Source organism: Mandrillus leucophaeus, unplaced genomic scaffold (assembly GCF_000951045.1).
Source record: "Mandrillus leucophaeus isolate KB7577 unplaced genomic scaffold, Mleu.le_1.0 Scaffold133, whole genome shotgun sequence".
Taxonomy (NCBI): Eukaryota; Metazoa; Chordata; class Mammalia; order Primates; family Cercopithecidae; genus Mandrillus; species Mandrillus leucophaeus.
Window position 1 is genome coordinate 2,412,169 of NW_012101288.1, and position 12,539 is coordinate 2,424,707.

The 12,539-nt window shown below is 35.4% G+C and overlaps 1 protein-coding gene across 1 annotated transcript in view; it reads left to right on the plus strand.

Annotated features, from left to right (window-relative positions):
- Positions 1-12,539, plus strand: part of COL14A1 (collagen, type XIV, alpha 1) — a 263,059-nt gene that overhangs the window by 177,167 nt on the left and 73,353 nt on the right. Inside the window, exons 35-36 of the mRNA XM_011973001.1 lie at positions 4,000-4,077; positions 7,179-7,265. Coding sequence (XP_011828391.1) covers positions 4,000-4,077; positions 7,179-7,265 — 165 coding nt within the window. The remainder of the gene's footprint in view (positions 1-3,999; positions 4,078-7,178; positions 7,266-12,539) is intronic.

The window sequence follows — 12,539 nt, forward strand, 5'->3', positions numbered from 1 at the left end:
CTTGAAAGAGATACTTGTGTCTTCTCTACTCTGTAGATAGAGAAACTGAGACTTTAAGAAGCTAGGGTCAGGTCCCCTTTCAAAAAGTTAGAGTAGTAAAATAAGAGACTGTATCCAATTTCCATAAGGTCATCTGCCCTTCATTCCAGTGCTTATTCCGTTAGGACAGACTCTGATAATTAGAGAATAAAGGCAGAGAAGGGAGTTTGGTTTGTACCAGAGACTATATGTCCTATCTGTTCATTGACAGGTTCAAAGATTTACCATTATTTGAATTACAACCTTGACAGCAAAGTAATCAAAACTACCCCCTAGGGTGTCTATACCTGGGAATTCTAATTAATACCAACGAGTGCAATAGTTATGAATTTTTATTTTCTAATTAGTGCCTTCGTGGTTTCCCTTAAATTCAATAAATTGATTGAGAACAAGTTAAAAACAATCAGTTCAATAGTTGACAAGTGGTAAATGCACAATCTTAGTTTTGTGATGGCGTCAATAAAAGTTAGACATCAAATTACAAACAGAAAATGGTTTAGTTCCTCTGTACTCTTTCACCAGTATTCTTGTGCAGTGTAAAGCTCTCTAAATATTTACATAAATTCAGGCACAGCTTTACTTCAAATTATAAATTTATTTATAGTATGTTAGAAAAAAATTCAGAGAATAAAATTTGGCACTGAGTGGAAAATGGAGCCAGAGGTACATTTTAATTCTCATTCACAGATCAAAATGACTCAACTTATTTTCATGCTAATATTTAACCCCAAGTGACTTGCCTTTTGTGCTAAACCAGATAAAAAATGTCTAACAATGAAAAATGAACATTCGTAATTGGCTAAGTATTCCTGTGAAAGAGATTATGAAAAGTGAAAGTGGGAGGTTTTGTGTCTCTTCCTCTTTTTTTTTTTTTTTTTTTAGCAAAGATATATCTTTTATAATTTTCAGTTACAAAAAAGTTACAAAAGTAAAAGAGGGCTGCTTCTTGCATTAGTTCGCTAAAGTATTGTTTATTTTGAGCCATACTATCTTGCATTTTAAGGTACTCAAATATGAGATCTTTTGACATACCATCTTGTATTGTCTCCTGTATAATTTGCACAAATATGTATGTCATTGCTTTTGGAATAAAAGCCAGAGGCTTTTTTTTCTCTTTCAGTCAATCCCCTGAAATGTGCCTTGGAAAAAAAAGTCCCTAAATAAAGGCTGAGGAATCTCAACTATTACAAGTGCAAACAATTATGAATAAATTTGTTGTACTCACAAAAGCTGCTGACATCATTTAACTTGCAAAAGAATAGTCAGCCCACGTAACATTCCTGAAATTATAATATTGGCTTCATTCAGTACTTAGTAAGCATTCAACCCCTGGAATAAATAAATTGAGCTCCTAAGAGTCCCAATAACTTCATAAGGCAGAAGTCTAGCCAAAGGTTTGTAGACATTAGACTGTTATAGGTGGTTAGGTAGTAGATGTTTATTTGAAAAACTTCGAGAAATCCTGATATATACTGAGGCTTGTGAAAGGCCTTTGCTTTAAGTAAGTCTTTCCATTCGTGAAAATGTTTTTGCTCTGAGGGCTCTACTCAGAAATGGAAAATTTCTTAATGGATAAATGATTTGCAGACTTAGCTGAATCTATGCAATGCTGTCATAATGGGACCTATTTAATAAATGTCCCCAGACAAAATGGCATTGTAAGATTACATTGGGCTATCTGCATTTTAAAAGTTAGATCAAAGATCAGCTTACTGGGAAAATAAACCACAAGAAAATGGGGCATGCCATTTAAATCTCAAACACAACTAAGCCTTCAACATGTGGTTATATTATTTAAACTTTTTCTTCCCCGGTTCTATTCCACAGAATGGACTTTGTTATGATCATACCCCATAGCGGCGATCTGAAGATTTAATGATATGTTCAATGTGCTTAGGATAGTGCCGGGCACATAGTAACATTCATTTCTCCAAATGTTTGTTGCTATTGTTGTAACAACAACAATAGTTGCTAAGACTTTTCTGAATCAAAACATTTCATAGATATTATTATTGTGGAAACAAACTACTATTATATTTCTGTCCTCAATACTGTCACCATCATTTTGATTCTATTTTTTTTGGCCTTTGTATTATATGTATACCTTCTCTTTAAATCAATTTTGAGAAAGCTAATATTTATTATTTATAGCAGCTATGTTCCAGGCACTGTTCTAAATATTTCCTCTATACTAATTCGTTTAATCCTCACAAACACATGAATAGCTACTATTATTATGCTCACTTTACAGATGAGAGAACTGAGCCTCCAAGACATTAAATAATTTGTTCAAAGTGACTCTGTCAGTGGAGGAATCAGAGATGACACTCAGGCAGTCTAGCTCCATACTCGCAGAATCCCTATGATCTTTGAAATATTTGTTGTTATTGTTGTTGTAATTGTTTATGAAAATAAGCTATAATGTCTTTTCTCAACTGTTTTAATTCTATTAGGTGGTGCAAAAGTAATTGTAGTTTTTGACATTACTTTTGCACTAACCTAATAAAAACTTAATTTTTTATTGGACATAATTTTTTTGTTTGATTGCCCTGGATGGTCTCAGTTATCATACTCTTGGATGGTGGAGGAGAACCTTAAACCACCTAGAAAAAACAGCAGTGAGCCATGCACATATTTCTGCAAACAGCTCAATAGAGGTATATAGGATCAAAAAAAAAGATGCTTTGACTTATGGATTTGCTTTGAAAATTCAGGGGTTACTTCATTGATCAGTTGGAATGAATGTTTGCAATAAGGCATCGTTACTTGAGTATAATGACAGAAAGCCCAATTTCATTTGTTTACTATCAGAACAAGTTCTTTTGTGATAGTGCATGCATTTTTAATAACATATTTCAATAGTACTGTCTACTTGGGCATTATCATTTTTCTAGAAGATGTTTGGCGAAGGATGGGTAGTACTATTTGGGAGAAAATAAGGAAGGCACCAGGAATTTCCAGGCTTTGCTGAAAACACCACTGCTGAAAGCAAGATTACAGATTTAGAATGAAAACAATTTCATCCTTCTCCCCGATCAGTAATAGAGCACACACTTAATATTTGAAAATAATGTAGGAAGAAATACAGTAAAAATGATTGGGTCGTTAGGCTAGTGTTAGCCCTTAATGATGTTATAATTATGTTTCTGTATATTTCAACATGTATATTGACTTGTCACCAACATACATGAGTGGAGCAAGCCTGTCTAAATATTTATGGCATGATCAATGGCGTAAATAAAAATACACATAGCTTACATTCTCACAATACTGAATGTGAAGCTGTCATGACATTTACCACATTGTGTACAGTATTTATGTGCTCCTCTCTCACTCCCTGTAAGTTCTTCTAGGTCAGGACTATGATTTTTTAAAAAAATATTTGTATCCTAAAAGTCTACATAGTATCTGGCTTACATTATGTACTGAAGAAAACGTTGCTGAGTCTATGTACAAAAGGAATGAAGTGAGAATTAATTCAATAAGCCTTCCTGAGTGCTTTTTATCTACCACATATTATGATAGGTGACCTAAGGATGAGTTTGGAAATGTAAATAATTGTATTGTGTAGTGGGAGGTGTGCTATAGAGGAGGCACATGGAGTGTTGTGTGATGACAGTCATTTGGGAGCAGCCGTGATGGGCCTTTTAAGGAAGACTTTAACAGAGGAGTTAAGCTTACTCTTTAGGTAGAAATGAGAGGGGAAGTTGTGATAAGTAAGAGGGTTTAGATGGTAGATGAAAAATTGTAGACAAAACCTTAGATCACTGTGTGTTTGAGGAAAAGAATTAGTTTAACATTATTGGAGTTACTTTTAAATTTACTTACTGTCATGTGTTATTAATGTATTGATATTCTGTTATATAATACATAACATAAAATCTGTTATATAGTACATAACATAAAATTATAACGATAATTTATTTTTTATTGAATGACAATTTTCTTTTTAAATCATAGTTCCAGTTACAGATGTTTGATATTGTTTGTTCCACATCATGGGCCAATACAGACAAATGCTGTGAACTTCCAGGCCTGGTAAGCATTCTTCCTTCATCTCTATTGATTTTTTTTATTGTATTTAATTTTCTGGAAATGAGAAGCTATTTCTCAACATTCATATCATAGGCAACTCATTGAGATGATAAAATTAGAAAGAGATTAATAAGGAGGCATGTGTGAAATTAACACGATTTCTCCTGCATGACCTCGGATCACATACACTGTGAACGGCACAACTCAGAGTGCTCCATTTATACATAGTCCAGATGTTCCCAGATTCCGTGGCTCATGAAGCCCTTAGTGTCTCAACTTTTTTCTTGCACCCCTAAGCCAAAAGAAACACCTTGCGGTTCCATTTATGAAATAATAGGCCCAAACATCTTACTAAATATTTATGTCCTAACAACTCAGTAGCCATGTAAAATAATAAGGCACATACATTGAAAGAAAAAAGGGATATTTATATTTTATTCCTAAATGACCGAAATAGTTTACTGATGGGATGTGTGTGCATACCTGACCCCTGCAGTATTTCTCATATCTTGGAATCATATTGGCCATTGCCATCCTCACTTCTTTTTCTACATTGCTTTTTTTCGTAGTACTTACCTTTCATCACAGCAGCTGTATTTGTAAATTAGGGCGTCATCCAAAAAAGTGTTGCAAAATCTAATGTTGAAACTGCAGACCACCTTGAGCTCGTCATTCACACGAAGTCCAGTGGGTGCTGAATATTGCTGTGCTTCTCTTTAATTTTTAAAACATTCACAGCAGCCCTGTGAGTTTAATATAGTTTCCCAGACTTCTTGGTGCACAATTTTAGAACCGTAGTCATAATCTACATAACCTGTATGCAATCCTACTAGAAAACTAAACATTTGAAAGTTATTTATACCAAGTGATGGTATAAATATTTATGTCCTAACAACTCAGTAGCCCATATAAAATATAATACACATAAATTGGAAGAAAAAAATGATATTTATATCTTATTCCTAAATAACCATAATTTCTCACTGGTGGGATGTGTGTATACCCATATATATATGTAAACAAAAAAACAGATTTATATCTTAGGATCCTAGGACAAGTGAGCTGGCATGGATGACCCTGTCATGGTTGGATAGTAGTCATGTCTTAGTAATTAGAGCTGGAATTCTCCAGAGCGTGGGGAACCCTTCATGAAGTCTGTGAGATTTGACCTTATAACTGTATTAGTCTGTTCTCATGTTGCTAATAAAGACATCCCCAAGACTGGGTAATTTATAAAGGAAGATTTAGAGACTCACAGTTTTGTACAGATGGAGAGGCCTCAGGAAACTTACAAACATGGTGGAAGGGGAAGCAAATACTTCCTTCTTCCCAAGGTGGCAGCAAGGAGAAGTGCAGAGCAAACGTGGGGGAAAAGCCCCTTATAAAACTGTCAGATCTCATGAGAATGTGTTCACTATCACAAGAACAGCATGGAGGTAACCACCCCTGCGATTCATACCTGGCTTACATTATGCACTGAAGAAAAAGTTACTGAGTTGAAAAAGTCACTCCACTGGGTCCTACCTGTGATACATGGGGATTATGGGAACTATATCAAGATGAGATTTGGGTGGGGACACAGCCAATCTCTCAGTAAGACTTACTATATCAAGAAGCCAAACCATATCACTAAGATTTATCACCTCACAACATCTATTGCAAGCACCAAATTCATGGCAGTCTGTATTTGAGAAGGAAGCAACTTATTATTTCTTCACCAAAATAAGTTTCTAGTAAACCCGGGAAGAAATTAAGTTAGCGACACCTTGATGTTATGCGAAAGGGCAGGTAAATGGGAAATTGGCAGCAGAAACACTCAGAATCCTCTGTTGTATCAAGCAAAGATGTGATCACCACTTTTTCTGGGAAGGACCCTTCTCGTTCCTTTTCTTTTTACTTGTCTCATTGAAGAGGCGTAAATTCCATAGTAAAAAGACACGGTGCAGTAACAATCAGCAGCACTGGCAAAACCATCACTGAGTCTCTGGCTACAGGTGGCCTGTAATTAGCCTTATTTGGGGATCTTTCAGAATGCTTAAGTTTATGTTTCACTCTAGCTGGCCAGATTTCAGGCCAGATGTATTCACAGGGGGTTTGAATTGAAATCTTTTACTGTTGTCCAACATTTAGAGAAAAGTATACACACCATGTAACAGGCCATTTGCTTAACCTTTCTTGGGTTTCTGTTGTGAATGTTGTAGAGACTCAGATTATTTTCAATTTGGCAATTTAACTGTCATCTGTGCTCTATTTGGCTCTAATTTTATTTTCCCCCAAAGTCTTAAATAATGACTAATTTTTTCTCTATCCAAAGGAACTGATGAACTCCATGAAGTTCTATAGTATCTTATCCCAGTGCTGAGCTCATTTTGGCTGCTGTTCTAAATGGGATATTTATAAATTGTTCAATAGCTGTTAGCAGGTGCTCTGTCTTCCTCTACAGATTCCAGTAACTCATTCAGATATATTTAGCCTTCCATTAATAATCTATTTTGTAATGTCACATGATAACAATATTCCCTAAGAGAGAAGAAAAATGTTCTCCTATTCCAGAGCCTTAGATCTACACTGTGATGTTTTTCTTACTTTCAACCACAGAATGTGAGCAGTTGTGGAAACTGTCATAGGGAATTAATGATGAGTTTAAACATTGATTTTGTTTTTCTTTGTTTTAGTACTGATATAGTTGTTTTGATTGAGTACTCCAACAAGTTTTCTTTTATCCTTTGAAACAGAAAAATTATTATAGCATAAAAAAGTTTTCAAGACCTTTAGTTCACAGAGTACTATTACTCCAACCAACAGAATTAAATAGTAATCAAGAATTTTTTTTTTGCACTCACTTCTGATTGTCTTTCCTCACCTGGATTCCCAAGCTGGTTTTAGCAACACCCATTGATAATAGTGATTATCAGTGACCAGGAGGTACCCATTCATTTTTCTTTACAGAATATATTTTGCAATCGGGAGTGAATATTCTCTGCCTTTGTAATGTGCACTTGAAAGTCTAAAAATATCTTAAATCAAATTGTTTTCTTTAAGTCAATAAAGCCATTTGTGTAAACTGGTATGCTAATGGTTGTGCTCTTTTTGTTTCTTTTCAGAGAGATGATGAGTCTTGCCCAGACCTTCCTCATTCTTGCTCCTGTACTGAAACCAATGAAGTGGCTCTGGGACCAGCGGGCCCACCAGTAAGTCTTGCTGAGTTCAGCCTTAAATGTTCTTTAATAATATTAATAGCTATCACTTGTGTGTGTCTAATATGTGTTGTCTACTGTACTAAATGGCTATTACTCACTTAATTGTAGGAATACAGTGAGACACAGAGATGTTAAGTAGTTTGATTAAAGAACACAGCTTGGAGGAGCTGGGCTTCAAATCCCAGTCTCCATGACTCCTAGAGATGATGCTCCTCACCACTGTGCCATACGATGTCTCATACTGGTCTATACTCAAAATCTTCCCTTAAGCTACTATGGTTAATTTTCAGTGTGAATATTTCAAACCAGGACTTTACTTGTACCTGTAAGATTTGCATATACCTGCTTTGTCTACTTTCTCTTTCTTTTTTAAACTTTTACCTTAGGTTCAGTGGTAGATGCGAAGGTTTGTTATATAGATAGGTAAACTCATGTCATGAGGATTTGTTGTACAGATTATTTCATCACCCAAGTACCAAGTCTAGTACTCAGCAGCTATTTTTCTGATCCTTTCTCTCCTTCCATCCTCCACCCTCAAGTAGGTCCCCGTGTCTGTTGTTCCCTTCCTTGTGTCCATGAGTTCTTATCATTTAGCGCCCACTTATAAGTGAAATCATGTGGTATTTGGTTTTCTGTTTCTGTGTTAGTTTCCTAAGGATAATGGCCTCCTGCTCCATAAATGTTACCACAGAAGACGTGATCTTGATCTTTTTTATAGCTGCATAATATCCCATGATGTATATGTACCACATTTTCTTTATCTGTCACTGATGGGCATTTAGGTTGATTTCATGTCTTTGCTATTGTGAATGGTGCTACAGTGAGCATTCCTGTGTATGTGTCTTTATGATAGAATGGTTTATATTCCTTTGGGTATATACCCAGTAATGGGATTGCTGGGTTGAATGATTGTTCTGTTTGTTGCTCTTTGAGGGATCGCCACACTGCTTTTCACAATGGTTGAACTAATTTACACTCCCACCAACAGTGTATAAGTGTTCCCTTTTCTCCGCAACCTTGCCCGCATGAGTGATTTTTTTACGTTTTAAAAATAGGCATTCTGACTGCTGTGAGATAGTATTTTATTGTGATTTTGATTTTCATTTCTCTCATGATCAGTGATATTGAGCTTTTTTTCATATGCTTTTTGGCCACTTGTATGTCTTCTTTTGAAAAGTGTCTGTTTATGTCCTTTGCTCACTTTTTAATGGGATCGTTTGGGTTTTTTCTTATAAATTTGTTTAAATTCCTAATAGAGGCTGGATATTAGACCTTTGTTAGATGCACAGTTTGCAAAAATTTTCTTCCATTCTGTAGATTGTCTGTTTACTCTGTTGATAGTTACTTTCGCTGTGCAGAAGCTCCTTAGTATAATTAGAGCCCATTTGTCAATTTTTGCTTTTGTTGTGATTGCTTTTGGTGTCTTCTTCGTCGTGAAATCTTTGCTCATGCCTATGTCCTGAATGGTATTGCCTAGGTTGTCTTCCAGAGTTTTTATAGTTGTGGGTTTTACATTTAAGTCTTTAGTCCATCTTGTGTTAGTTTTTGTATGTGGTATAAGGAAGGGATCCAGTTTCAATCTTCTGTGCCAGTTATCCCAGTACCATTTATTGAATAGGGAGTCCTTTCCCCGTTGCTTGTTTTTGTCAGCTCTGTTGAAAATCAGATGGTCATAGGTGTGTGGTCTTATTTTTGGGTTCTGTATTCTATTCCACTGGTCTATGTGTCTGTTCTTGTGCCAGTACCATGCTGTTTTGCTTACCATAACCCTATAGTATAGTTTGAAGTTGCATAACATGATGCTCCAGCTTTGTTATTTTTACTTAGGATTGCCTTGACTATGCAGGCTCTTTTGTGATTCCACATGAATTTTAAAATAGTTTTTTTCTAGTTCTGTAAAGAATGTTATTGGTAGTTTGATAGGAGCAGCATTAACTCGGTAAATTGCTTTGGGGAGTATGGTCATTTAAACAATATTAATCCTTCCTATCCAAGAGCATGGAATGTTCTTCTATTTGTTTATGTCATCTCTGATTTCTTTGAGCAGTGTTATAATTCTCAATGTAGAGATCTTTCAGCTTCCTAGTTAGCTGTATTCCTAGGCATTTTATGCTTTTTGTGGCAATTGTAGATGGTACTGCATTCTTGATTTGACTCTTGGCTTGGCTGCTGTTGGTGTATAGGGATGTTAGTGATCTTTGTGCATTGATTTTACATCCTGAAATGTTTCCAGAGTTGTTTATTAGCTGAAGGAGCTTTTGGGCTAAGATGATGGGATTTTCTAGATATAGAATCATGTCATCTACAAACAGGGATAGTTTGACTCCCTGTCTTCCTATTTGGATGCCTTTATTTCTTTCTCTTGTCTGATTGCACTGGCCAGGACTTCCAATACTATATTAAATAGGAGTAGTAAGAGAGAACATCCTTGTCTTGTGCTGGTTTTCAATAGGAAATGCTTCCAGCTTTTGCCCATTCAGTATGATGTTGGCTGCAGGTTTGTCATATGTGGTTCTTCTTATTTTAAGTTATGTTCTTTCAATACCTATTTTATTGAGAGTTTTTAACATGAAGGGATGTTGAATTTTATCAAAAGCCTTTTTTGCATCTATTTAGATAATTATGTGGTTTTTGTCTTTGGTTCTGTTTATGTGATGAATCACATTTATTGATTTGCATATGTTGAGCCAACCTGGCATCCCAGGGATGAAGCCTACTTGACTGTGGTGGATTAGCTTTTTGGTGTGCTGCTGAATTCAGTTTGCAAGTATTTTGTTGAGGAATTTTGAATTGATGTTCATCAAGGATATTAGCCTGAAGTTTTCTGTTGTTGTGTCTCTTCCAGGTTTTGCTATCAGGATGATGCTGACCTCATAGAATGAGTTGAGGAGGAGTTATTCCTCCTCAATTTTTTGCAATAGTTTCAAAAGGAATGTTACCAGCTCTTCTTTGTACATCTAGTAGAATTTGACTGTGAATCCTCTGGCCCTGAGCTTTTTTTTGTTGCTAGACTATTTATTATGGATTCAATTTCAGACCTTGTTATTGGTCTGTTCAGGGAATCAGTTTCTTTCTGGTTTAGTCTTGGGAGGGTGTATGTGTCCAGGAGTTTATCCATCTCCTCTACGTTTTCTAGTATGTGTACATAGAGGTATTTGTAGTAGTTTCTAATGGTTACTTTTATTTCTGTGGGGTCAGGTTAACATTCCCTTTGTCGTTTGTAATTGTATTTATTTGGATCTTCCTTCTTTTCTGCTTTATTAGTCTAGCTGGTGGCTTATCTATCTTACTAATTTTTTCAAAAAACTAACTACTGGATTTGTTGTCTTTTGAATGTTTTTTCGTGTCTTGATTTCCTTCAGTTCAGCCCTGATCTTGGTTATTTTTTGTCTTCTGCTAGTTTTGGGGTTGGTTTGGTCTTGCTTCTTTCATTCTCTCAGTTGTGATATTAGGTTGTTAATTTGAGATCCTTCTAACTTTTTGATGTGGGTGTTTAGTGCTGTGAATTTTCCTCGTAACACTGCTTTAGCTGTGTCCCAGAGATCCTGGTAAGTTGTACCTTTGTTCTCATTAGTTTCAAAGAACTTCTTGATTCTGCTTAATTTTAACTTTTTATGTATCCTGAGATTATGTTAAAATGTTAAAAAAATTACAATTGTTGTCTTACTATTGGCTTGTTATATGAATCATTGTAAATGAAACCATTTAACTTCAGTAATGCTTTTTACTTCAAGTCTGATTTGTCTAATATTAATATGCTTCCAATATTTGTGTTTTGGATTCTTTGTCTAATTTATTAATTTTCTAATTTGTCTACCTTGCATGTTCTCATTCCAGCCAGTTGGAAAGGGAGAAAATGGTTGAGGACAGCATTTGGTTTTCATTTAAGAACAACACCCAGGGTATATGCAGCACTCTTTCTCTCATATTCCATTAGCCAGCACTTAGTCATAAGGTCATACCTACTTACATAGGATTACAAGAAATCAAGTCCCTAGATGGATGGTTATGTGTTTAGTTAAAACTCAGGGGATCATATTATTACAAAGAAGCAGTGGAAATGAATGTGAGGACAATTAGCAATTTCTGTACAACTGTGAAAACTATCTTTTTTTTTTTTCTGAGACAGAGTTTCGCTCTTGTTGCCCAGGCTGGAGTGCAATGGCACAATCTCGGCTCACCGCAACCTCTGCCTCCCAGGTTCAAGTGATTCTCCTGCCTCAGCCTCCTGAGTAACTGGGATTACAGGCATGTGCCACCATGCCAGGCTAATTTTTTGTATTTTTAGTAGAGACGGGGTTTCTCCATATTTGTCAGGCTGGTCTTGAACTCCTGACCTCAGGTGATCTGCCCGCCTTGGCCTCCCAAAGTGCTGGGATTGCAGGCGTGAGCCACCATGCCTCACTGAAAACTATCTTTTGAAAACACTTCAGATGTCAGAAATAAAAATATTTCAGATGAATGAAAACTATTAATTTACCACCAATATTCTCTCTAAGGAATATGCATAAGACATAATTTAAAATAAAGAAAAATAATACCAGAAGAAATTATGACCAAAGAAATAGCAAATATATGGGCAAATCTTAACAAATATTAATTTGTAACATATATATTTTCTTCATTGTTTATTTGCAACATTTTGATGTCTTTATATTTATATTTTAGATTATTTCTCTTTAAATAGCATATGCCAAGATTTTGCTTTTAATTCGGTTTTACAATCTTTCTTTTGTAGTTTAGTCCATTTCTATTGGTTGCGATAACTGACCTATTCTGATTTACATCCACAACCTTAATTTTACTTTCTTGGTTTTTCTTGATTTCTCAATTTTTGCTTTTTTATTTGTATCACATATATATTTCTTGCTTGAGATTGTATTTATTTTTGTCTTTAAATTTTGCTTTTATTGCATTCTTTTTTTCCCCTCCGCTAGTTTGGAAAGTATACTCTATGGCTTTTCTTTTTCTTGCATTTTTTTCTATGAAATAGTAGATTTGTTTTGGTTATCTTTTTGTTGTTACTTTCTTTTTTTTCTTTTCTTTTCTTTTTTTTTTAAATTACACTTTAAGTTCTAGGGTACATGTGAACAACGTGTGGGTTTGTTACATATATATATATACATGTGCCATGTTGGTGTGCTGCACCCATTAACTCATCATTTATGTTAGGTATATCTCCTAATGTTATCCCTCCCCCCACCCCCTCCCCACAATAGGACCCAGTGTCTGATGCTCCCCTTCCCGTGTCCAAGTGATCTCATT